This window comes from Nicotiana sylvestris, chromosome 7, assembly GCF_000393655.2.
Source record: "Nicotiana sylvestris chromosome 7, ASM39365v2, whole genome shotgun sequence".
In the NCBI taxonomy this organism is placed as follows: domain Eukaryota; kingdom Viridiplantae; phylum Streptophyta; class Magnoliopsida; order Solanales; family Solanaceae; genus Nicotiana; species Nicotiana sylvestris.
The window spans coordinates 164,205,925-164,229,997 of NC_091063.1; the positions used below are offsets into that span (position 1 = coordinate 164,205,925).

A 24,073-nucleotide genomic window follows, 5' to 3' on the forward strand; every position below is an offset into this window, starting at 1 on the left:
CTTTATCCACTTCATATTGGTGTATAGCCTTCATGGCAATTACTTCTTCATTCAATTTGTCCCTTTGCATCTTAATCTCCTCAATCGACGATGTTACATCTTTAATATTAGTCCAATCACTTTGCGGGAAGATTTCATCTTCTCATTCCTAAAACCCACATGAATTAGCCTGTCAAACATAAATCAAAAAGAAGATTTAAGTTTCAAAATTGAAATAAAATTATTAACAAAAAAAGAAGAAGAGAACTGAAAAATATGGTAACCTTGGGCCTCGAACATTTGTAGAATTTTCTTCCAGGGTTATATGGAGTAGTCGAAGTGAAGTGTTTGGCTATAATGCCACAACGACACCTAATCTGTGATGAACAGCTAGCTTGCGACATTTAACAACCAAAGCAACGACGACAATAAAATAAAGAGGATTTTTTTGGGAAGATTTCAGTCGGATGGAAGGTTGGAGTTTATTTTGGGGAGAAGAAGACGCTGGGTATATATCAAATTTATTTGACTGAAATTGGGTTATGGGGGATTAAATGGCCGTTGGGTTTGGGTCTAATAAGTGAGTGGAAGTCCCAATTGGCAGCTTAGTTGGCAGCTGAGTTGGAAAAAAGAGATGGGGTCAGCTGCCAATTGGACGAGCGTTAGGGTTAGGGGTAATTGTATAGACTTTATTAACGGTAAGGTGGAGATTGAACCTAAAGTGTAACGGAGGATGAACGTGGATGATTTTCAAAAGTACAGGGGTAATAATGGCCTTTTTCCCTTTTTTTTTAAACTTGGTTATGTTATTAGTGAAACTAAAGGTGTTCCACTTTAGCATAGTTAAGGGATTAAAAATGTTTTGAATTATATTTGAAGGACAAAAATGAACCTATCCTACACATAAGGGACAATTTTAGTCAAAAACACACCCGATGATCTAGGAGCTTTTCGTATAAAACAGTGTCACTTCACTTTATTTATATATTATTCTTTGCATATTATATTCAGTAAAAAATTTCCGACCAAGGTGTTGGACACAGGCGAAGCAAAGGGGTTGTTTCACAATTCAATCCTTTTCTATCCCTAATTGTGCAAACCAGAAACAAGCAATTCATACTAAAAAAGTGATCGATCACTCCACTACTTCACTAATTTATTTTAATATTATTTCATCAAGAACATATTTTAGAATAATTAACTTAAAATATAGTTGATAAAGTCAATATATTTTATGTATAATTATTATATACTGGCTGGAAAAACAAATAGTGAAACCCAAAGTAAAGATGCTATATTTTAAAGTAAGTACATCTCATAAAATTTATGCGAGGTACTGTTAACAAAACTAACGACACTCCAACCGACGCGTGTCCTTCATAAGGTTTTAGGGTTTTAGTAAATTCAATTCAATTTCGGATTTAATCAAATGATAAGCATCTGCTAATTTGCTCAGAAGATTCGGTTTATCACCTCAATCACTTACTGCTACTCCAATCCAAAGAAATTCCCCGATTTTACTATCCAAAGTTGGTAAAGTTTGAACTTTTTGTTGCTTTCTATTTATTAGGAAAAATATCTGATATTTTTCATATGAAATTCCGTTCAATGATCACGATTTGCATTTCGGCATTTTTACAATGTAGAACAAGATACTCCGCTCTGTCCCAGTTTATACATTACTGTTTCTTTCTATGTTTAGAAAGAATTTAGCTTTAATGATTTATAGCCACAGAAATTGCTATGGTTAAACTTCGTGCCCAGTGAAAGTGCATCGGATAAATTGGGACGGAAGGAATGTATAGTTGTAAGAATCCTAATTTTTTAATATATGGTGTAAAAAGGGCAACCCGTTGCACTAAGCTCCCGCTATGCAAGGGCCGAACCCCGTGCATAGTGGGAGCTTGGTGCACTGGGCTGTCCTTTTTACACCATATATTAGAAAATTAGGATTCTTATAACTATATATGGTGTCACTTTCTATATTTATTCATGGCTATGAAACTCTAAGATTAATATGTGGGATTGAGGTATAGTTAATTGATTGATTGATTGGTTCTGGAGGGTACATTTCAGACTAATTTCGATGGATATTTCTGTTTATGCAAGCTGGTATTTCACTGCTCTTATGGGTTAATCCGAAAATTAAATTGTTGTTTTGAACTGCTCAGTTTTCGATTTATTTGTTGATTTAGCATATTTATTTATAAACAATACATGTCCGTTGTGAAGCAATGGTAAAGTTGCTTTGTGTGACCTATAGATCACGGGTTCGAGCCGTGAAAGCAACTACTAATACTTGCATTAGGATAGTCTGTCTACATTACACCTCTTAGGGTGACGCCCTTCCTCGGATCCTGCATGAATGCGGGCTGCCTTGTGCACCGGGCTGCCCTGCATGTCCGTTGTATCAAATACCAAATTCCTTTAGCAAGAAGGACCTCCACCTGCTATCATATGTTTATATTTTAACTCGTTTTCAATTTCTACAAAGCCTTTTTAAAGGCAGGGGCAAGGTTTGCGTACACTCTACCCTCCCAGTACCCCACTTGTGGTGTACACTAGGTATGTTGTTGTTGTTGTTTCAATTTCTACAAGTTATAAAATTGAGCTGAAAGAGCGACGCCCGTTTCCTACATTCTTCTTAAATATGTCGAGATATAGTTGATGATGGAAAGAGAGTTTCAGAGGTTTATTGTTTATAAATGTCAATCTTGTTATACCGCATAATTTCCTTATTTTTTCTTTCCTTTTCACGTATTGAGGGCCAGCAAAGGACTCAACATTCTAAAATTAACATCTCAATGTAAGGATCCTCATATGTACACACTATTATTCAAGTGTTCGGTATATACCGTATATGCATATGTGTGTTGCCTAGTCTGCTTGAATGATCTTTCCAAGTTCTTTGCTCTTGATCTTTTCTCTTTTATACTTTTGGGTCTTTAGCTGTTTCTTTAGAGAATTTAGCTCACAAACTGGTGATTTGAGGTGTTTACTAATGATATCGAGATGGTTTGAGTTACCAGTGTGTGCCATTTCTGAATTTATTGCTTCTCATTTTCCCGACAAGTAACAGGCATGCAAAGCCTCCTACGTTATCACTGATACTTTGGTAGTTATCTTTACAATCAATTTGATGTTCATACTCTCTGAACTAGCAGTAGTAATTCTATTCAACCAGGGAAAACTTGAGGAATTGAAGGAGTCAAGAATGGAGGTTGCGGAATTGGAGCTGTTACTGAGGGCCTTTGAATCTGCTTTGTCCCAAATTAAATGGCGTCTCAAACTTCCATCAAAGCGTCGTCTTCAAACAGATATTTTGGCCTTATGCACTGAGATGAGGCCAGTTGTAATGGTGGACTATGGAGGGAAGATGCCTGAACTGCAAGACCGGCTCTCTGCATTCCTTAAACATTGCCAAGAGGGCTGCTCAGTATTTAAGCCTTTGCATGTTATGGTTATAGAAGATATGATATACTTGGTTCATGCACGAGCATTTGCAGAGTTTGTTAAGTCTAGTTTGGACTTGGAGACGAGATTGATCTTTGTAGACCTTGAACAGGATCCTCCAAAGATGATAACACAAATGGAAGAAAGCTCTGTGGGCGCAGAACTTGTATTGGCACAAAAGACATTTTCCTCTGTCTTTACTGAAGATGGAATAAAGACTGATCACTTGGAACATCAGAAACCAGAAGTTAGAGCAAACACTGACTCCTCCGTTTATGAGTCAACTTCGTCACAGTCTTCTGAAGCAATTGATCTCAGTGATTGCATTAAAGAAACTCATGTTACAATCCCAACTCTAAATGGATGGCTGCTTGGTTATCCTATAGTTTACCTATTTGGGATGGCTCATATTGAACATGCCATATATAACCTCTCGACAAAGTCTCTGCATCTTTTCCAAGTCCTTGTTTGCAGGTGCAGTAGAGGATCTCAGGCTCAAAAAGAGGAACTAATGAGTTTCTCCGTGCCATATGACTTGAGCTTGGAGGGAATGAATGAGCCATGGGCAGAGGCATTTTTGACTCATATAAAGACAAAGCAAGAACGGTGCGACCAAGTTTGGACATCCCTACAGATGGAGGTTAGAGCTTGTTACCCACAAGCAATTGCGTTATAGTAAGTTGCTAGTGACTGATGTCAAGTTAATACTCAAAAAAAACAAAACATTATGTTTCAATATTATTGCTAATGCCATGGCTGCTAAGTATATTTGAATCACCAAGCACACTGATTATTTGGAAAGTGACAGTCTTCAATATGCACTTTTGCACGTTAGATTATTTTGATCTCAATTAGTTGATATCACCTATATGGATCCTTTACCTTCATTGTGTTTTCTTAGTTGAATCCAAATTGATTTTGAGGGTTTTTAGGTCTTTTAAGACACCATTCCTCCATGTGAGTTTAGGTCTACCTCGTCTTCTTTTATCACCTTTAATGATCATATTGTTGCACCTACAGACCGATGAATCTGTAGGTCTACTTAGGACATGGCCAAACTATCTCATGTGACGACTTAAATTATCCTAAACGCGTGCTATTTGCTCCCTCATTGGATGTGATCATTTATAATTTTATCTACTCTTAACTTCACATTCATCTTAATATCTGCATTTATGTGACAATCATCTTAAGATTTAGAGGTCCAACGTTCACTCCATTTAACATAATAGTGTTAAAACAGTTCTACAGAGCTACTCACCCATTTATATGGGGACAAAAAAGGGCAAAAAGGCAGCCCGGTGCACTAAGCTCCCGCTATGCGCGGGGTCCGCAGAAGGGTCGGACACACGGGTCTATTGTACGCAGCCTTACCCTGCATTTCTGCAAGAGGTTGTTTCCATGGCTCGAACCCGTGACCGATTATATGGGGACAAAAATGCTGAAATAGGACAAAAGGGTAGAGCTTTTTGCATTTAGTCTGAATCTCTATGAAGGGCATAGCGATTCAAAACCATGCATGAAGCTGATAGTGTACAACAGAACAAGAGGAGCACAAGTATAGGGATAACTTTTTGGCATTTAGTTTGCCACTGGGAAACAAATGGATAGGATCTGGTATATTTATCAAGCAAATCTAACTCTCTGAATTCCTACCTGCATTCAAAAAAAGGAAACAAATGGATAGAATCTATCCTCTACAGATCTTGGTATGTTGAATGCAGATAGGAATTCAGAGAGTTATATTTGCTTGATAAATATACCAGAGCATCTTCAACTACTATGAGACTTAATTGCGTGATTTCTTCCCTGTCCTATGTGAACAGCAGCTCAACCTCAGGACCAAGCTCCTTGAATAACCCTATCAGGGGCGGAGGTAGAGTACTACCTACGGGTTCGAACGAACCTAGTAACTTTTGCTTAGTTTTTGTATTTATATTAAAAATTTCATTAAATGTGTATAACTATTTAACTGCGAACCCAATAACTAAGGACATGTTATGGGTTCGATGATAAGTCCAGAATCCATAAACTTCAAAACCTGGTTCCACCTTTGAACCCTAGCAGCTAAACCAACTCAGATACAACAGAAGCAGTGCTGTCCGTTGGTTCTTCTTCACCACATGCGCAGCCACTGTGATAGGATGCACAGTTATTATCTATATAGAAGACAACCTCAGTTGGAAAGTTGGATTTTATATGTGTAGCTGTCCATTTTCTTGGTGTAGTTGTTTTTCTTAGCCAGAAGCTGCTTTTACCATTATGCTTAGATCGAAGGTAAAACCGGGGGAGAATGACTAATGTTTATTGGGTTGTTTGCTGTGATCGGAGTGTTGAACTTTGGTTGTTATTTACTATGTGTTTGGTTTTACAAGAAACAAATTGGGAAGAAGGGAGTTGATCATGATGCATCTGGGGTGCTTCCTATAGTTTATTTTGGCAAATGCCTCTATTATGTAGCTCAGTTTTGTGTTATTTTTGTTTTTCTATTTCTTTGACCTCTTGAGATTAGATAATTTTGGTGTATATTTAAAACAACAACAACAAGAACAAACCCAGTGAGTTTCCACAAGTGAGTTCGGGGAGGATAGGATGTACGCAGCCTTGGCCTTACCCCTTTCTTGGAAGGGCAGTGAGGCTGTTTCCAATAGACCCTCGACTATTATGGTGTATATTTATTTTGAGTAAATACTTTTAATTCATGAATGCACTCCAAGAGAACAATAATGAAAGAAAAAGAGACACAAGGATAAAAGTAACAACATTTTAGCATCAAAGTATAGATACTACTACTACTAATAATAATACTAAAGTAAATAAATAATAACTTGTTGGAATAATGATCTAATTACAACTTTACAACAAGCCAACATTACTGAAATATTATTCTAGTTACAACTTTACAACAAGCCAACATTACTGAAAAAAGGGATATAAACACAAAATTTATAGTCATCAAAGACTAATTAATCAACAAAGACAGAATTCTTTTAATAACATCTTTACTCAGGACAATTTCTCTTGAAGAAGCTCATCACATGTAGCTTTTAATCTCTTTACTTCATTAACTAAACCATTGTGCTTCTCTTCAAGTTCCTCTAATCTTTTTGCAATTGGCAATGGTTGAGATAACTCATTATTTGACATTAAAAATACCTCAGGCTGAGATAAATATTGCGCGTAAACTGGTTCGAACATCTCTTCAAATTTACCAAGTAATACTTGTGCCATAGTATAAATATCACTACCCTTTGGATTATAAATTATGGCATTGTTGAATGTTAGTCTCACATCATCTGCAAATTCTTCTGGTGTTTTGTACTCATCCCTCTTCAGCTTTAATTTCACAGTTCCAAGATCCATAGGTTGTGTTTTTATATCGTAATAATCGTCGAGTTTAAATGCCTTAACATCAATTGGTTTGCTAAATACCCATCCAAATTGATGCTTCAATAATTTCCTCAATATTTTTTGGCACTTGATCTTCATAATTGTACTTGATTTAACTTTATCCCTTTCAATAATATCATCATTTGAAGCTAACGTTAACGCGCATTTTTTACCGGAGAGATTCTTGTTCTTGCTATTTTCACCAATTAATGGGGTTTGATCATAATTTCCACTGAGATTTGATTCTGCCAATTTATCGTTATCTGTTTCCTTTTCAATGTTTATGTAAGTGAATTTGTTTTCACTTACATTATTGAAATTTGAAGCTTGTTTGCTCTGATCACTGCAATCTTCACTCTTATCTTTTTTCTGCACATATAATCAAAGATCAAACACTTGTTATAAATTCATATCACCTATATTAAAATAAAAGGTGGAAGGAAAAGAAAAAAAATTCATTTAAATACATGAATTTTAATTCCTAATTTAATCGAAGTTGTCATTATTAATTACTGACATATAAATATCAATGTACGTGGTTAGTAACGGAGCCAAGATTTTTAACAAAAGGATTCGAAATAATGTTAGAATGCTGCAAGTACGATTTTAAACATACAACATTAAGCATTTTCTGAACCACCCTTACCATTACAGACTTACAGTAATAATTTTTGTCTTGAGGGATTATACAAATTAGTTAGATATAAAGCATTTTTTGAACCACCCTTACTATTATTAATAGTTTTTGTCTCGAGGGATATTCATACTAAAAAATAGATATTTCTTTTTTAATTTCGTGGCAATTGCAAATGCTAAGCATGTTATTATGTGCAAAGAAAGAATCAATGAGCTTGTGTTTCCGTTCAATTCCTATTCTCGGGTTCGAGCCCTGAGTATAAAGTAGCTTTTGTTTGAGAGCACTTTATTTCGCTATAAATTCGAATTTAATCGAACCTCAATATGAGTATCGTATACCGAATGAGAAATCAAACAAAATAAAAGAATCAAAGAGCCATTAATATGCTAAGGGAGAAAGTAACAATTTAAAAGAAAAAGACGATGAATTGTAGAATCAGTTAGGCCTACCGAAAACCATAGAATCCTTTTTACCTCTTCACTCAAAATCTGCATCAATCCCATTTTATTCTCTCTCAAAAGATTTCTAAAAAGGAAGAAAGAATAAAGCGATTATAGCAAACACAAAATATAACAAATATATATATATATATATATATATATATATATATATATATATATATATATATATATATATATATATATATATATATATGAGAGAGAGAGAGAGAGAGAGAGAGAGAGAGAGAGAGAGAGAGAAGTTATTATGTTTAGAAACCTAGTTGAAGTAGGATACGTGATTGAGCTCTTAAAATTATTACAATTCAAATTGGATTAGGGAACGTTGAAAGAAAGAAAAAAGGTGGAATAGGGAACAAAATATTTCCTCCCCTTATTTTCTCCTTTTTTTTATTTGTTTTTATAAAAAGAGTTAATTATCCTAAATACCAACGATATAGCTATAAGATAAACCCATTCAATGTCTAAATCAAACGACTAAATCACTTATAGAATTAATAGAAATTCTACACGGATATTACAGTTATCTGTATAATCTAGAATTTAATCACTTCACCTACAATAACGAAAATTGTGCAAAAAAGGACGTGCACATAACTAAGGGGATAAAAACAAATTAAATTAAAAATAAATAATCAAAGCTAAATTGAAATACAAAATTTAACAAATGTTTATACATTAAATAGTATTAAATTTTTATGAATAAATAAAAATAGCATAAGTGCATAAAATACATAATTATATTTTTATCTTTTTTCCTTTTCTTTTTCCTTTTTGTGTTTTTTCCTTTTCCCTTTATCAGAGATAACATTGAAAAATAACTTGGAATATGTACCAAGAACAAGCAATTAACATTTTAACTAAACATTTGCCAGCAGACCAGTTCAAGAAATTAAGAGCAAAACTAGGGATATATATTTGTTATTAGTGAATTAGTCAGTAGCTATCTCTTCTCCTATTATTTAGGAAGTAGTTGTAAAGTTGCCTATAAATATGTAATTCTATTCGCATAATATGAGAATATACCACTTCAAGCTGCTGCTACTACTCTACTGATAAAGTAATTACATTAATCCATATATTCTTGATTTTATTTTTACATAGAATATACTTAACTCCGTTCAAGAACCATAATAGTTTTAGTTTCTCAATATGAGGAAACAAAGCCACTATTATTCAGTTCTGTTCATGTTTGGATCACTTCTCTATTTGCCTCTATTGCTGAATGCAACTTCCATTAGTCCTCAGGAAGCAGGTAATTACATATCTGTCATGGAAGGATCTAAGACGGTTTTTGTGGGTTCAACTGAATCTGTTAGCTTTTGGCTCGAATTATATTAAATGCATACATACAAGAAGATATTACTCATTTTGAACCCACCGACTTCACAGACACACAACAACAACAAAAAACTCAGTGTAATCCCAAAAATAGGGTTTCGTTAGGGTATTGTGTATACACAGTCTTATGTAGAGAGGCTGTTTTCGGTAGATTTTAATTCTATGGTTCAGGACTCAGGTTCCGACTATACAAGTAGGGTTTAGTGAGGATAGTGTGTACGCAGCCTTACGTATAGAGGTTTTTTTCGATAGTTTTTAATTCTATGGTTCATGACTCAGTTTCCGACTACAGAACCTATCACCTTATTTGAGTTCTGGGTTCATAGTTCAATATTTTCAGCAATTTCAATCGATTTTACAAAGATAAATCCTACTCTATACTAAAAGTTATGAGTCAAATAAACCTACATTAATAGGCTAAATTCACTGACTTTAGATCCTGAATTCCTCTATGATGCTTGTTCCGGTGTTTCTTCTATCTATCTATCTATCTATCTATCACTTGATTTGATCTCGACATTATTTTGACCTTTTTGATTTTGTGTGATGTAGAGAATCATGAGGTGGAGTTTCATTATAGGGAAGGGCATGAGAAAGGTCCAAGTAAATGGGGAGAGTTAAAGAGAGAATGGGAAGTTTGCAAGAATGGGAGGATGCAGTCTCCTATTGATATTTCAACTTATAAAGTGAAATTCATCAAAAATATTGATCACAAGAAAGTTTACAAGCTCTCTAATTCTACTATAAAGAATAGAGGCCATGACATTTCAGTAAGTGTTTAAGATTGTATTATTTTGCTAATAAGTATTAATTAGAAGTTTTAGAATCCATAATTAGCTTTAACTAATTTAATTTATTGTTATTTTTTCCTTCTTTTACATTTGATATCATGAAAAAAATTTAATGTTACGATTTTTGCATAAATGAGTTCCGCTAATAAATAAAACTTAAACTCTTAGCGAAAAAACTAGTGAGGATTGTCGGTGTAAGACAAATTGATAGTGGCATACGCAAGAATTATTATAAGCAGTGTCAACATTTGAAGAAGTGAACAAATGAATAAATCACTATATAATAAGCGTTGTCATTTTTTATATTTATACCAAATGTTTTCATTTTTCTTATTTTTTATACATATTGACGAATATTTTTGACGATTCGGCCGCTTGACATACCCTGCTATATATCCATATAGGTAAAGGGCGGAGGTATAGACAGGCACCCCCTTCGTGTATATATATATATATATATATATATAAAGTCAATTTTTTTTATGTATATATAGTAGCTGTTGAATCCCTTGGTAAAAATTATGCCTTTGCCGCTAATATAGGTAGGTAAAATGTTCAAATTTTTATATTGTATTTTCCTCCCCTTAATTTCATCTCCCTCCCTCTGTCCCCCATCTAGTGATATGAAGAATTTTTGATCAAATTCAATTTTCACTGACAAATAATCTTTACATAATTAAATCATGTAATATGCAGTTGAAGTGGCATGGGGATGCTGGATCCATTTGGGTGAATGGCACACAATACCCTCTTCAACAAGTTCACTGGCATTCTCCTTCTGAACATACTATCAATGGCAGAAGGTATCAATAATATCATATTATTAATATGTTAATTACACACACATACTAAATTACTTCTTGTTATTTGTACTGTCAATTGTTTTAAATGTTATCTTTTGAATTAGCTAGAATAGGGGTAAATTAGAAGTATCTAGTCTTTATAATAAAAATTAATAATTTGTAACTCGATAAAAATGGTAACCATTATGCTATTACATGTTAAACTATGCAAATGTGCATCTTTAAGGAGCTACTGGCTAGGTCTGATAAGTAAATTTTATGCTGTCACTTAGTAGGGAATTTTTACACAAATAACCGATTGGATTCACTATTAACTATTTCTAGTCAGTATACATAGATTATACACTGATTATAGTATATTTGTTACGTATTATATATAAAAAAGAGCACCTCGGTGCACTAAGCTCCCGCTATATGCGGCGTTCGGGAAAGGATTGGACCACAAGGGTCTATTGTATGCAGCCTTATCCTACATTTCTACAAGAGCCCGTTTCCACGGCTCAAACACGTGACCACCTGGACACATGGCAACAACTTTACCGCCAAGGCTCCGGTGAATTATATATATGAATTATACATATTGCATAAGTGGCTATTTAGGATAATTTTTTAATTTGGAGGTTAGTAATATATAATTGTCATTTAAATTATTTTTTTGACCCTTTTGTCAACTTTCTTTCTGCTATCAATTGAATGATAGGTACCCCTTGGAAATGCATATGGTTCACCAAAGCAATGTGGAGAAGGTGAAAAATAAGATAATTGTCAATGCTGTCCTTTACAAATTTGGTAAACCAGATCCATTTCTTTTTAGTGTAAGCATTCTTTATATAAAGTTATTTTTTTTATTTAATATATATTAGACGTTGAATTCCCTTAGCTTCTTTGTTTGCATATTTTTTTATATATTTTTGAATCCTCGTGGTGAAAATCCTACTTCCGCCATTGACTCCGTTTTTTTCAACAAAAAAATGACATAATTTGTAATTTATGACTATAGTTGAGGAGGCACATATCATCTATGATTGATCAAGAAGGTAAAGAGAGGAAGTTGGGCAAGATTGATCCAAATTACATAATTAGTAGTCCAAGCAAAAGATACTATAGGTACATGGGTTCACTCACTACCCCTCCTTGCACAGAAGGTGTCACTTGGATAGTCAACAAGAAGGTAAAATTCCACGTTTAAAATTCACAGGATATATTATTATTATTATTATTATTATTATTATTATTATTATTATTATTATTATTATTATTATTATTATTATTATTAAACCTTATTCATTTTAGGTACAAACTGTTTCAAGAGGTCAAGTGATGTTGCTCCGAAAAGCTGTCCATGATGTAAGTTGCCCTCTACTCTTTATTTTCTTAGCCTCACAAATCACAATAATACGAAAGCTAAACATTTCTATATATTTAAGTTTTTAAATTAATTTTTTCGAATGTTTGTACTAAATAGAAAATGTTCCTTTCAAAGTTTGTGATGTAATGAATATTATCTCTTTTGGTTAAAAGTTTCTAATTCGACTTGTGAGAATGGAAAAAAATCATAATAGGGAGCAATTTTCCTTTTAATGGATCTTACACGCTATGAATTTGGATTTGCTGTGGCCCCAAACGGATACCGGATACCTAGTGAAAAATAAATAAAATAAAATAAGAATAGAAAATGTTAGCTTTATAATGTTTTTGATTTGGCTTAATGTTATCTGTTTTATCTAAATAAATTTCATCACATCTTGATTTACTTAATAATTGGCAAAGTTTTCCATCAAGTGAAATAAGAAAATTAATGTAAGATAAAAAGACAAGATAGAAAAATGATTGGTATATATATATATATATATATATATATATATATATATATATATATATATATATATATATATATATATATATATATATATGGGGGGGGGGGGGGAGGGAAATCCTTTTAAACCTTATGACAAAAGTTAATAAAAAATTTGATGGAAATTCGAATTTGTATAACAAAAGAAAATTTTGAATTTAAATAAAGCATATATTCTTTACAATAGATGTGAAAGTGTTTAGCTTCAATTTCAAATTATAACAACTTCTAACAGAGTGGATTAGACTGAAGTCTTCTTCTAATTTTATATTTGATTGTACCATTTTTATTGTGCGTAAAAAAAACTTATAAAATCTTCTTCTCTATTTTTCTGCAGCCTAGTACCTATCTAGACCAGAAAGAAAAGTATATCTCATACATTGAATTTGTTAACAAAGACCTTATTGTGTTTTCAATGGCTGGCCTTCAAAGATCTATTTCATCCGAAAATTAGAATATGGTTACAATTTTTTTTTTATAAATGCTTTCCTCACTAGCTGTTTTCTAACGGGTACATGTGTTTCCTTATGACTTGAATGTATGAATATTCAGTACATTTACATGTTCATAAAATAATAACATTTACATGCTCCTTAATCTACTGTATTTCTCAAGTAATATTTTTTTATAAAAAATTATATTTAATATTTTCCGTGCAACGCGGGTACAAATACTAGTGTAAGATAAAAAGACGATAGAAAAATGATTGGTCTAATATTCTTGATGGAGAAATAATGTGTTATTATTTTTAAGTTAATATCTTTTTAGTGAATTGAATGGATTATATTACTAACATTTTTTTTTTTTTTTTGTATTTGATTGTTGTTTTCAGTCTGCTGAGAAGAATGCAAGGCCAGTGCAACCACATAACGAAAGAGAGATCCGTCTTTTACTGCCGAACGTGTGACAAAAGTCCACCATTACTAGTACTCTTTTAGAACTATTTTTTTAATTTATAGAAATAAAGAAAGGATGTAGAAAACAAGATTTTATTTGATCGTCTGTCCTGAAATTTCATCAGACGATTGATGGAAGAATATTATGATATTAAAGATCACAATCCAAGCTAGTACGCAAGTGTCCGGAACGCATTGACACAACTAATCAGGATTCGTGTCGCGTAGTGTCCATAAGGAAGAAGCACTTCTACCAAGGATTTCTGCATTCTCAGCGCTCGAACATGAGACTTTCTTGTTGAGGATGAACAAATCCCAACATCTTTCTTGTTGAGAGTGGAGAAATTGTGGTATAAAATGCTTCTACTTTAACGGGCCCTACTTAGCACGAATCCAGATTAGTTGCACCAGTGAATTTCAAATACCTTATTCAAAGATAAATATAGCAAAAACTCTACACTGTTGTCTTAAGCTGCACCATCATAGCAAGAGGTGCAGTCATCAAAATACATTACGTTGCTACCTTTACTCCTTACGCTTTAAACAACTCCAGGACCAACTAATCTAATTCTGAGCCGAGGGTCTATTGGAAACAACATCTCTATCTCCATATGGTAGGGGTAAGGTCTGTGTATACACTACCCTCCCCAGACCCCACTGTGTGATTAAACTGGGTATGTCATTGTTGTTGTTGTTGACGACCATCTAAGTTCATAAGAAATGTTTTTTTGTATTTCCCCTCAGAATGAAAACAAGAGATAATATTTGATGAGAAATATCATGGCTGACATTTGAAAGAATAAGCGAAGAATGTCCCACTGCTCCCTGGTTGCAAGTAATGACCTGTAAAACTAGTCCCCGGAAAAATAAAGGTACAATTATACCAAATGTTGCAGACGTGGGCGTTGAATTCATCATTCCGTGCTTGCCATGAGAAATTTTGAAGCAGATCTCAAATAAGAACCTCATCGGACCATTTCAGTAATATTAGTGCATGAACTGGTGCCTCCTCTTGTCTGCCGCGTATTATAGGATTTGCAACAAGGACATTTATGTGCCACTATATGGAAGTTAACCTCGGATGTTTCTGCACAGTCATTGCAAAGAATCCAAACCTAAACAATTTTCAGAGAAAATCAAATGGAGTATAAGATAAGTTGAATTTCTTGTACCAAATTACAACGGGTCGAACAAACTGGTTTCTTACCATCTTGTTCTGATAAATTTCAGGGATAGGCGTCGAGGCAACCTAGAATTAGAATTGTGGATAAAGCCCGTCAAGTTTAGAAAAAGATTTGAAAACAATGTCAACTAGTGTAATAACTATGTAGTCTGTACCTCCTCGTCCAGTTTCTTCCAAACACGAGACATGTCACAATATGATCTCGAGCAAACAGGACAAGAATACCTGCAAGCACAAAATTGTTAGAATTAAACAGAACACAGTCAAAATCGAGGGGGAAGGGAAGCCTTGGCGTAACTGGTAAAGTTGCTGTCATATGACCAGGAGGTCACAGGTTCGAGCTGTGGAAATATAGCCTCTTGCAAATGCAAGAATACAGGGCAAAGCTGCGCACAATAGACATTCGTGGTCCGGCCTTTCCCCGGACCTCGCGCATAACGGGAACTTAGTGCACTGGGCTGCCATAGTCAAAATCGAGGGAGTGTTGCATTACAGGATCATTATGGAATTTTCTTTTATAGAAAAACATAACAAGTTAAACTTACTGGAAATGTTGTTCCATCTGCATGACACATTCCAGATGCATGGTGTGACCACAAGGCAAGACTGTGATATTTTTTGTTGTATCAAAAATATACTGCATCAAGTGATAAGAATCAAGAAACATTCATTTCATGCTTATCTTCTTAAATCTTTATGTTTCGGATTTTGCCCTTACCTCAAAGCAAACAGGGCAGTTGTGGTGCATTGCTCTTTCTATACAAATATGTGATTCCTTCATCAAATTTGAATAGCAGCATCCTGAAAAAGGGAAGGAAAAGGGTCAAATGTTCCACAATTAATCCACTAATTACAACACAATAAGAGATTTGGCCGCTGGATTAAGTTCTAATTCAAGGTTGAGCATCTTACCACATCTGTCACAGTGAAAGAAATTCTCCTTGCCACCCGTTCTGTTTTCAAATATTTTATGGAGGAAAATGAAAAATAATATATTAGACACAATGCTGTCACGCTTGAGAGATACAATGACACGTGAAGACCTACTGATGCAAGTCGATTGATATGGAGTCTGGTGAAGAAAATTGATAATGCAGAGAAAAAACACTTTGCGACCACACATCAGGCCTATGTCTCAGAGGTTATTGCCGTTGTGTTTATACGAATGTGGTAATTTAGGAAAATGCATTAAAGAACTGATAATGATGTACATCATGAAAAAAGATCTTAACCTGCAGATTCCACATTTATCACAGTGGTATTGATTCTTCGAAACCTAAAGATACAAATCATCTTGTTTAAACATAGTACAAATATTGAGCCAACAGCATAATATTATAGTAGAACTATCTAAAGAGACTTACATCATCATCAAAGAAGTTGCATTTTGAGCAAAAGTAATTTCCCATGCAAACCCCACACTGAATGCAGGTTTGTTGAACCTAAAGGACAATCAGGAACAAAAAGCAAGCTTTGTCACAGCTCAAAAGATACAAAGAAATTAAAGACTTGAATTGATCGAAGGGGAGCCTTGGTGTAACTGGCAAAGTTGCTACCATATGACCAGGAGGTCACGGGTTCGAGCCGTGGAAATAGCCTCTTGCAGAAATGCAGGGTAAGGCTGCGTACAATAGACCTTGTGGTCTGGCCCTTCTCCAGAACCCCCGCATAGCGGAAGCTTAGTGCACCGGGCTACCCTTTAAAGACTTGAATTGATCATCCACTATCGAGGAAACTCACATCCTGTTCCATATTACACAATGAGCAAATAACCTGAAAGACATATATAGAGCAGCATACTCAAATCAGTCAACAGCAAAAGGTCTGACAAACAAGATCACTCACACAATATATAATCAACCCAACAATCAACTATGCCTCAATCCCAAATGAAAATGACATAAAGAAACTTAAACGGCAAAGTTCCAAAAGTACTTTTTCTCTATTTGATCATCATCAGGTGATAAACAAAAGAGCTAGCCGCGTTCAAACAAAGCAAATTTCCAAAAAAAAAAAAAACAAAGATGACCAAACTCATGTCGCACAACAAAGCTCCATATAATTAAAAAAGTCTACCTTTGAACGCTAAAAATGAATTGACCAGAACTTAGATGTGACAATAACAACAACTATACCACAACACGAAGCAAGTTGAGGTCGGTTATATGAATCCTCACTGTCCATGTCACTTCATTTACGCTCATCTCAGTCCAATATTATATAGAATTAAATACTTTCTAAATCACCTACCCTGTATTCATCTCCCCTTTTGAATGAAAGAGAGGGTACCTATTTAAAGAATCCAAGCATAACTACAGAATCTTTATACAACAGAAGAAGGAAAACATTGAAAACTAACCCTTTTTATATTATGGCGAGGAATATCGTGGCGTTTGAGTGGATCAACTTCTAAAGAATTCTGATCAAGGATTATTAAAGCTACCATTAATTCTCACATAACAAAAGATAAAATCAAAATATTTAACTGAATTGGAAAAAAGTTTCTACCTTTGAGTCGTTATGGCAATGCCTGCAATCGAAGATCTCATCACAACAGGGTGCTCTTATTTTGCATCTCCTCCTGTAATGTGAGCACCTATAAGGAATATCAAAAGATTAACAAAAAATAGTGAAAATAAACTTTGAAATTTTTCATAGAATTAACATTTGAAATTTTTCATAGAATTAACAAAGTAAAAAAAAACAGAGAAACTTACCCATAACTCCCAGAATCCATCTCCATCCCTTTAAATTTTAATCAATTCTACTGAACGAAGAAACTTCCTCCAATTGGTACTTAGAATCCCTGAAAAAATCTTAATTATGAGCAAAAATACACAAATTCTTACAGGATTGAAAGTGAACTAAAAATCAGATAAATTCAAACAAAAAAGATTGAAACTGAACTAAATATCAGACCTTTAATATAAAAACAAAATGTACGAATTCAGACATTAAAAAACGGACCTCTAAATATGACAAAAGTATGCAAACTTCAGACCTTTACTTACGGAAAAAAAGGTACAAAAATCCAGGCAGTAAAAAGATTGAAACTGAACTAAGAATCAGACCTTTAAGTAATGGCAAAAGATAAACTGAATTCAGACGTTAAAAAAAGAATATTTAAAACTAAATTAGTAAAAATCATACCTTTAACTGAAAAAGGGATTTAAAACCTTTATTGGATTATAGTAATGTTATGTTGAACTGAGTTTTTTGTGGATAAGAAGAAGAAACTAAAAAGCTGCAATCAAGTGCAATAATAAAAAACAACTTTTTTGTAATTAAAAATAAAAAAAATACAACCCCCACCTATATATAATGTATAGCCCATAGATTTCCATTGTTGTAGTTAATGCTGCTCGGTGGGCCGGGCCTGAACCGGACCGGACCGGGCCCGCGGTCCTAACGGGCCTGGTGGCCCTGGTGGGCCGGTCCTGGGTGGGCCGGTCTTGGTGGGCCTCTGAGCCCGTCACGGGCTGGTCTCCATGGTTGAGCCCACGAGCCCGGGACCGGCAGGCGGGCCTGGGCCGGTCCTGGCGGGCCTGGCGGGCCCAACGGCTATTTTTCAAAAAAAAAAAAAAAAAAAAATCAAACGGCCATATTTAAAATCTAGCCGTTTGGGCTGAAAATATGACCGTTTTTTAAGTTAAAAAAATGGCCATTTGGCCCTCAAACTTTATTTTAACCCCAAACTTTATATAATTACACTTTTCCCCATTTCTCAACTATAAATACCCCTCATTCTTTCATTTTTATTCACCAATTCATCAATATCTCTCAATATCTCTCAATCTCTCTACTACAATTACTTAATTTATTGTTGAAATTTCGTGAAAAATTGTGAAGTTGTTGAATTGAAGTTTTCAAGTGTTCAACGATTTTCAATTTTCAAGAAGTTGTTCGGCAATCCGGTAAACTCGTTTCAACTCTTACGTTTTTAGAATATATTTTTGTGTGGTTTAGTTTGCATAATTATAATTAATATGGCATTTACTTTGAAAAAAATGTTTGGTAAAGGAAAAGATAAAACCGGTGAAAGTAGTGGCCAACCAACTACCCTTCCCCCGGCTCCCCGACCTAGAAAAGATAAGCAAGTTGAAAGTAGTCGCCAACCTAGACGTCCTCCTCCTTCCGTAATTCTTGATAGTGATCACCCTTGTTTTCAATTTACCGATAGTGAATTTTATCATAATGTTGCACCAGGTGATAGATTAGATGATGAAATTATGAATGCTCTTTATCCTAATGAAACCATCTTAGAAAATAATGAGGAAAATGAGGATGATGATGAAACTCAAGCACCGGATTTAGATGATACACCTACTAGTCCTCTTAATAACCCAAGTGATGCACCGGTCGACCCACCTGTAGAAACTCCTACTTTTAATAGAGAACCTGCTAAACGCTTAGAAACATCATTAGTTTGGAATTTTTTTACTCAAGTAAGAGAAAAAAATAAGGCTAAGTGTAAAACTTGTGGGAAATTAATGTCGCATAAATATGTAGGAGACCGTAGCGGCACAGGTAGTTTGACTAGGCACATAAAAACACACCCTAGAGATAAGGCTAGATTTTTTCAAATGAAAGCGCATCTAGAGGGGACAAGTGTAGATTCTGCGATTAACCCTAGTACAGGTTCAAATCTAGTTCAACCAGGAATTAACACTGTCACTGGAGGTATTTTATATTACGATCCAAATAGAGATCGTGAAGAATTAGCAAAGATGATTACTGTTATGTGCTTACCTTATACTTTTGCTTCTAATCCTAATTGGGTTCATTATATTAGAAGAGTGTTTAATCCTACTTATAAAGGTTGGCCTCGCGCAACAGTTAAGAGTGATATTTATAAATTCAAACATGAATATGAACAATATTTGCGTTATTTATTTACTCATATACCTAATCGGATTTCTATTACTACTGATATTGGTAGAAGTGGTAATGATTGTGATTACCTAACTGTTACAAGTCATTGGATAGATGAAGAATGGATAATGCAAAAACGCATAATTGCATATAGAATAATTAATTCGCGTCACACAGGTAAATTTATAGCTAACACTGTTGCAGATATTTGTAGATATTTTTGCTTTAGCGATAAAATAATGGCAATTTCAATGGATAATGCTTCTAGTAACACCAGTGCTATAGGCATGCTTACAACAACACTAAATCCTGCATTTACTAATATTTTCCATGTTAGATGTATTTGTCATATTTATCATTTAATTGTCGGTGATGGTATGCGAATATTAAACATAGAAATTGAAAAGGTTAGAATGGCTCTTAATTGGCTTTTTTATTCAAACCGTAGAAGTAGACTTAGAGAGTATTTTAAAAAATGTGATGAATATGGCCTTAGAGAAAGAAAGGTTCCTAAACCTTGCCCGACTAGATGGAATTGTATGTACGAAAGTTTAGTAGTAGCATATGAATATAGAAACCCAATTAATGCAACGTTTAATTCTCGGGTAGGTGGTGAAGATGATGATGAAATGCTTACCACTCAAGATTGGACTAATGTTAAAATTCTTTTAGATTTTTTAGAACATTTTCAAATTGCAACAAATGCATTTTCTGGGCAATATTATCCTACTATTTCAAACTGTTTAGTTTATATTGCAGCACTATCTGATTTGTTTGTTGAATTTAGTGAGGGTGGGGATATTTATGAACTTGCTATAAATGAAATGAAACAAAAGTTTAAAAAATATTTTTTTCCTATCCCTCCTATTTATGGTCTTGCTGCAATGCTAAATCCTACAATGAAATTGGGAGGTCCTCATTTTTGGTATTCAAATATTTATAAGGCTTTAGATCTTTCAAATGAGGAAATTGCGACACTTGCAGATGCAAAAGCTTCAATTAAGATTAACGCTCAAACAGTTTATAATGCTTATCAACTTGCCTTAGAGCATGCTAGGCCAACTATTCCAACCCCTACTTCGTCTAGCTCACAATCCTCTAAAAGAGTTGCGGGCTTAAAAGCTCTTAAATCTTGGACGGAGTTCAGGGGGTCTCAAGGTGAAAATTATGATGAAACTTCACATCTAAATGAGCTTCAAGTTTATTTGTCTCAGGGACTTGAAAAGGAGAATCCAGACGGCTCTTTTGATCTTTTGGAATGGTGGAAGGCAAGGGAAAAACATTTTCCTGTTCTTGCAAGGATGGCTCGGGATATTTTATCAATTCAAGCTTCAACTGTTGCATCAGAGAGCGCTTTCAGTCAAGCAAGACTGCAAATAGGTGATCATAGAGCGTCTATGAGGGATAGCTTGGAAAAATCAGTATTGTTTAGAGATTGGATCCGCTCGGAAAGAAGAAACTTTGGAATTGCAGAAGCACAACCGGCGATAGATGAAGCTTATGAAGAAATGATAGCGGAACTTACGGAGGATTCGGCTTCGCCCGGAAGTGGTGATGAACAAGCTTCTTTTCCACCACCACCAACGCAACCTCCTCCGAACCTTGAAGGATTTATGAGATTTGTTAGAGATAATACATAGAATAATATGTAACTTGTATTTTGGCACATCTTCCTTAGTTTTTTTCCTTCTAATGGTGGTATTAGTACCTTGTTGTGCTCATTCCATTGGGGGAAGGATGACTAAGAAAGATATGTCATTTTTTGGTAATAAAATTTATTGCTTCTACCCATGAGCTTCTTTTCGCAATATTTCTTTGTCTATACTTAGAATTATTTATATGCTACAATATATACATAATATACAATATATATACTACAAGAAAATATATTTATAAGATACAATATATACATAAGATACAATATATATACTACAAGAAAATATATAAGAGAATATATATACATAAGATACAATATAATATACTACAAGAAAATATATTATGCTACAATATATACATAATATACAATATATATACTACAAGAAAATATATAAGAGAATATATATACATAAGATACAATATAATATACTACAAGAAAATATATTATGCTACAATATATACATAATATACAATATATATACTACAAGAAAATATATTTATAAGCTACAATATATACATAAGATACAATATATATACTACAAGAAAATATATAAGAGAATATATATACATAAGATACAATATAATATACTACAAGCAAATATATAAGAGAATATATATACATAAGATACAATATAATATACTACAAGCAAATATATTATGCTACAATATATACATAATATACAATATATATACTACAAGAAAATATATTTATAAGCTACAATATATACATAAGATACAATATATATACTACAAGAAAATATATAAGAGAATATATATACATAAGATACAATATAATATACTACAAGAAAATATATTATGCTACAATATATACATAAGATACAATATATATACTACAAGAAAATATATTATGCGAATATATATACATAAGATACAATATATATACTACAAGAAAATATATAAGAGAATATATATACATAAGATACAATATAATATACTACAAGAAAATATATTATGCTACAATATATACATAATATACAATACATATACTAAAAGAAAATATATAAGAGAATATATATACATAAGATACAATATAATATACTTCAAGAAGTGATATTTATGCATGACAATTTAGTGTTTTACTATTGTTTTGTTATTTTCTTTTTCGTCAAGCACTTTAATAATTAGATATACATATATACTACATATTAATATAGCCATGATACTACAAGAAATTGTCTTAAAAAAAAAAAAAAGCCCGCTAGGCCCGCGAAGCCCACGAGCCCGGCCCGTTAAGCACAGGACCATGTGGGCTTAGGCCCGTCACGGGCCGGTTCCACCCATTAGGCCCACGAAGACCGGGACCGCCAGGCCCGGGACCGCCAGAGCCCGGGACCACGAAGCCCGGGACCGCGAGGCCCGGCCCGTTAGGCCCACTAAGGCCCGGGCCCGGGACAAAATACAGCATTACTTGTAGTAGTTACTTGCCTTGATCAGTTTTCATTGATGACGAGGCGACACGCTAGCGTTATGACGGCTGTCTTTATACAATCAACTTTCTCATTTTAGATTTACTGCGTTTGGATTGGGTGGTCAAACCAGCTGAAAAATGTTTTGGATTTATTTAACTGTTTGGATAGATCATAAAAGTGTTTTTAAGTTAAATACTTTTAAGCTAGAATATTCAAAACAAACTAAAAACAAGAAGTTGAGATAACCAATTTATTGTTTTTTGGCTTATAAGCTCCTTATGTTTGACCAAGTAATTTATTTTAATATTCCTGTCGCTTTTTCTAAACCCCAAAACTACTTTTTCCTTACAGCTTGTTTGATAATTGTTACATATCGTTTCATAATGTGTCAGTATTATGTTGTAATGAATTCTATTACATTGTTCGATGAATACAACATTTGATTAGAGATTGTATCGTTTGTTGTCGTTTCATGATGTCACGTACCAACAATATCAAGAATAGACTTGCAATATTACCAAGAAAAAATAGGATACAAAGTTGAAATATTATTTAAAAAATAAAATAAAGGATAAAATATAATTATTTAATAGTAAGGAAGGGCAAGATGAGAGAAAAAAATAATGTAGTGACGCCACCATACCAAATCTGTCGTTACATAAAGTGATAATTTTCCTCGTTACGCAACAATGAATTTAATGATACAATACAATAAAATTTAAGTAATAATCAAAATAAGTATTGTATTTGAAGTAACAATAAAATACAATAAAATAAGTAACAACCATCCAAACAAGCTGTTACTAATTAAAGTGACATTCTGTCACCATATTCAATTAGTATATCGTTGCTGATATCGTTCACTAATACCCAACTTTTTTGAAGTTCAAAAGTGAAGCAAACAGTAGCTTTTTAAATAAATTCCAATATTCTATAAATATTATTCTTTAGCTTCTTTTATTGATTCCAAACAGTTATTTTATTTTTTGTTGTTTAATCCGTCCTTTGTTTAATTGCTGAAATTATATTCTAAATCAAAATTTCAATGAGTTTACATGTTACCCCAAAATAGAGAGAGAAACTCTCATCCACCCAAATTAGGCCATAAACATTTGTATAGAGAGAGAAATTCCCATCCATCACTACAAACAATCAATGAAAAACCCACCCAAATCACCCAACATACCACCGGATGACACTGTCATGGAAGAAGAAGCTACCCAATCCCACTCCTACAAGGAAATGCTGCTAGACAAGCAAAGCACTATACAAGCGGATTATTTCGCTACAGAAATTCAATCCACCTTAACACAAGAAAAAGGCAAGGAA

General features: G+C 33.8%; 4 protein-coding genes across 9 annotated transcripts; 2 read left to right on the forward strand and 2 right to left on the reverse strand.

Moving 5' to 3' along the window:
* The first annotated feature begins 1,310 nt into the window (after positions 1-1,310).
* LOC104218501 (uncharacterized) lies at positions 1,311-4,286 on the forward strand. 3 transcript variants are annotated; one of them, XM_009769010.2, is made up of 2 exons: positions 1,311-1,512; positions 3,164-4,286. In XM_009769010.2, exon 2 carries the CDS (start codon positions 3,194-3,196, stop codon positions 4,106-4,108), a length of 915 nt encoding a protein of 304 aa, XP_009767312.1. In that variant the 5' UTR covers positions 1,311-1,512; positions 3,164-3,193; the 3' UTR covers positions 4,109-4,286. The 3 variants fall into 3 exon arrangements, with proteins under 3 accessions (XP_009767312.1, XP_009767314.1, XP_009767315.1); XM_009769012.2 differs by having other exon boundaries at positions 1,316-1,508; positions 3,147-4,286; XM_009769013.2 differs by having other exon boundaries at positions 1,316-1,508.
* A 2,152-nt stretch (positions 4,287-6,438) lies between these two features.
* On the reverse strand, positions 6,439-7,962 carry LOC104218504 (transcription factor GTE5, chloroplastic-like). Its single transcript, XM_009769020.1, has 2 exons — positions 7,933-7,962; positions 6,439-7,191 (listed from the first exon to the last, which is right to left on the reverse strand). The coding sequence occupies exons 1-2, from the start codon at positions 7,960-7,962 to the stop codon at positions 6,439-6,441; spliced, it is 783 nt and encodes a 260-aa protein (XP_009767322.1).
* A 989-nt stretch (positions 7,963-8,951) lies between these two features.
* Positions 8,952-13,679, forward strand: LOC104218502 (carbonic anhydrase Nec1-like). Its single transcript, XM_009769014.2, has 7 exons — positions 8,952-9,172; positions 9,811-10,028; positions 10,746-10,852; positions 11,553-11,667; positions 11,853-12,023; positions 12,146-12,199; positions 13,540-13,679. Exons 1-7 carry the CDS (start codon positions 9,070-9,072, stop codon positions 13,612-13,614), a joined length of 843 nt encoding a protein of 280 aa, XP_009767316.1. The 5' UTR covers positions 8,952-9,069; the 3' UTR covers positions 13,615-13,679.
* A 98-nt stretch (positions 13,680-13,777) lies between these two features.
* LOC104218503 (E3 ubiquitin-protein ligase RZFP34-like) lies at positions 13,778-18,051 on the reverse strand. Of its 4 annotated transcripts, none has more exons than XM_009769019.2 (13): positions 17,937-18,051; positions 17,504-17,592; positions 17,295-17,382; positions 17,146-17,205; positions 16,527-16,559; positions 16,151-16,228; positions 16,019-16,062; positions 15,699-15,739; positions 15,505-15,587; positions 15,332-15,423; positions 14,942-15,011; positions 14,811-14,852; positions 13,778-14,690 (listed from the first exon to the last, which is right to left on the reverse strand). In XM_009769019.2, the coding sequence occupies exons 2-13, from the start codon at positions 17,527-17,529 to the stop codon at positions 14,664-14,666; spliced, it is 684 nt and encodes a 227-aa protein (XP_009767321.1). In that variant the 5' UTR covers positions 17,530-17,592; positions 17,937-18,051; the 3' UTR covers positions 13,778-14,663. The 4 variants fall into 4 exon arrangements, with proteins under 4 accessions (XP_009767321.1, XP_009767317.1, XP_070007089.1 ...); XM_009769015.2 differs by having other exon boundaries at positions 13,778-14,718; XM_070150988.1 differs by lacking the exon at positions 17,937-18,051 and adding an exon at positions 17,858-17,878 and having other exon boundaries at positions 13,778-14,718.
* Between the last annotated feature and the right edge of the window lie 6,022 nt (positions 18,052-24,073).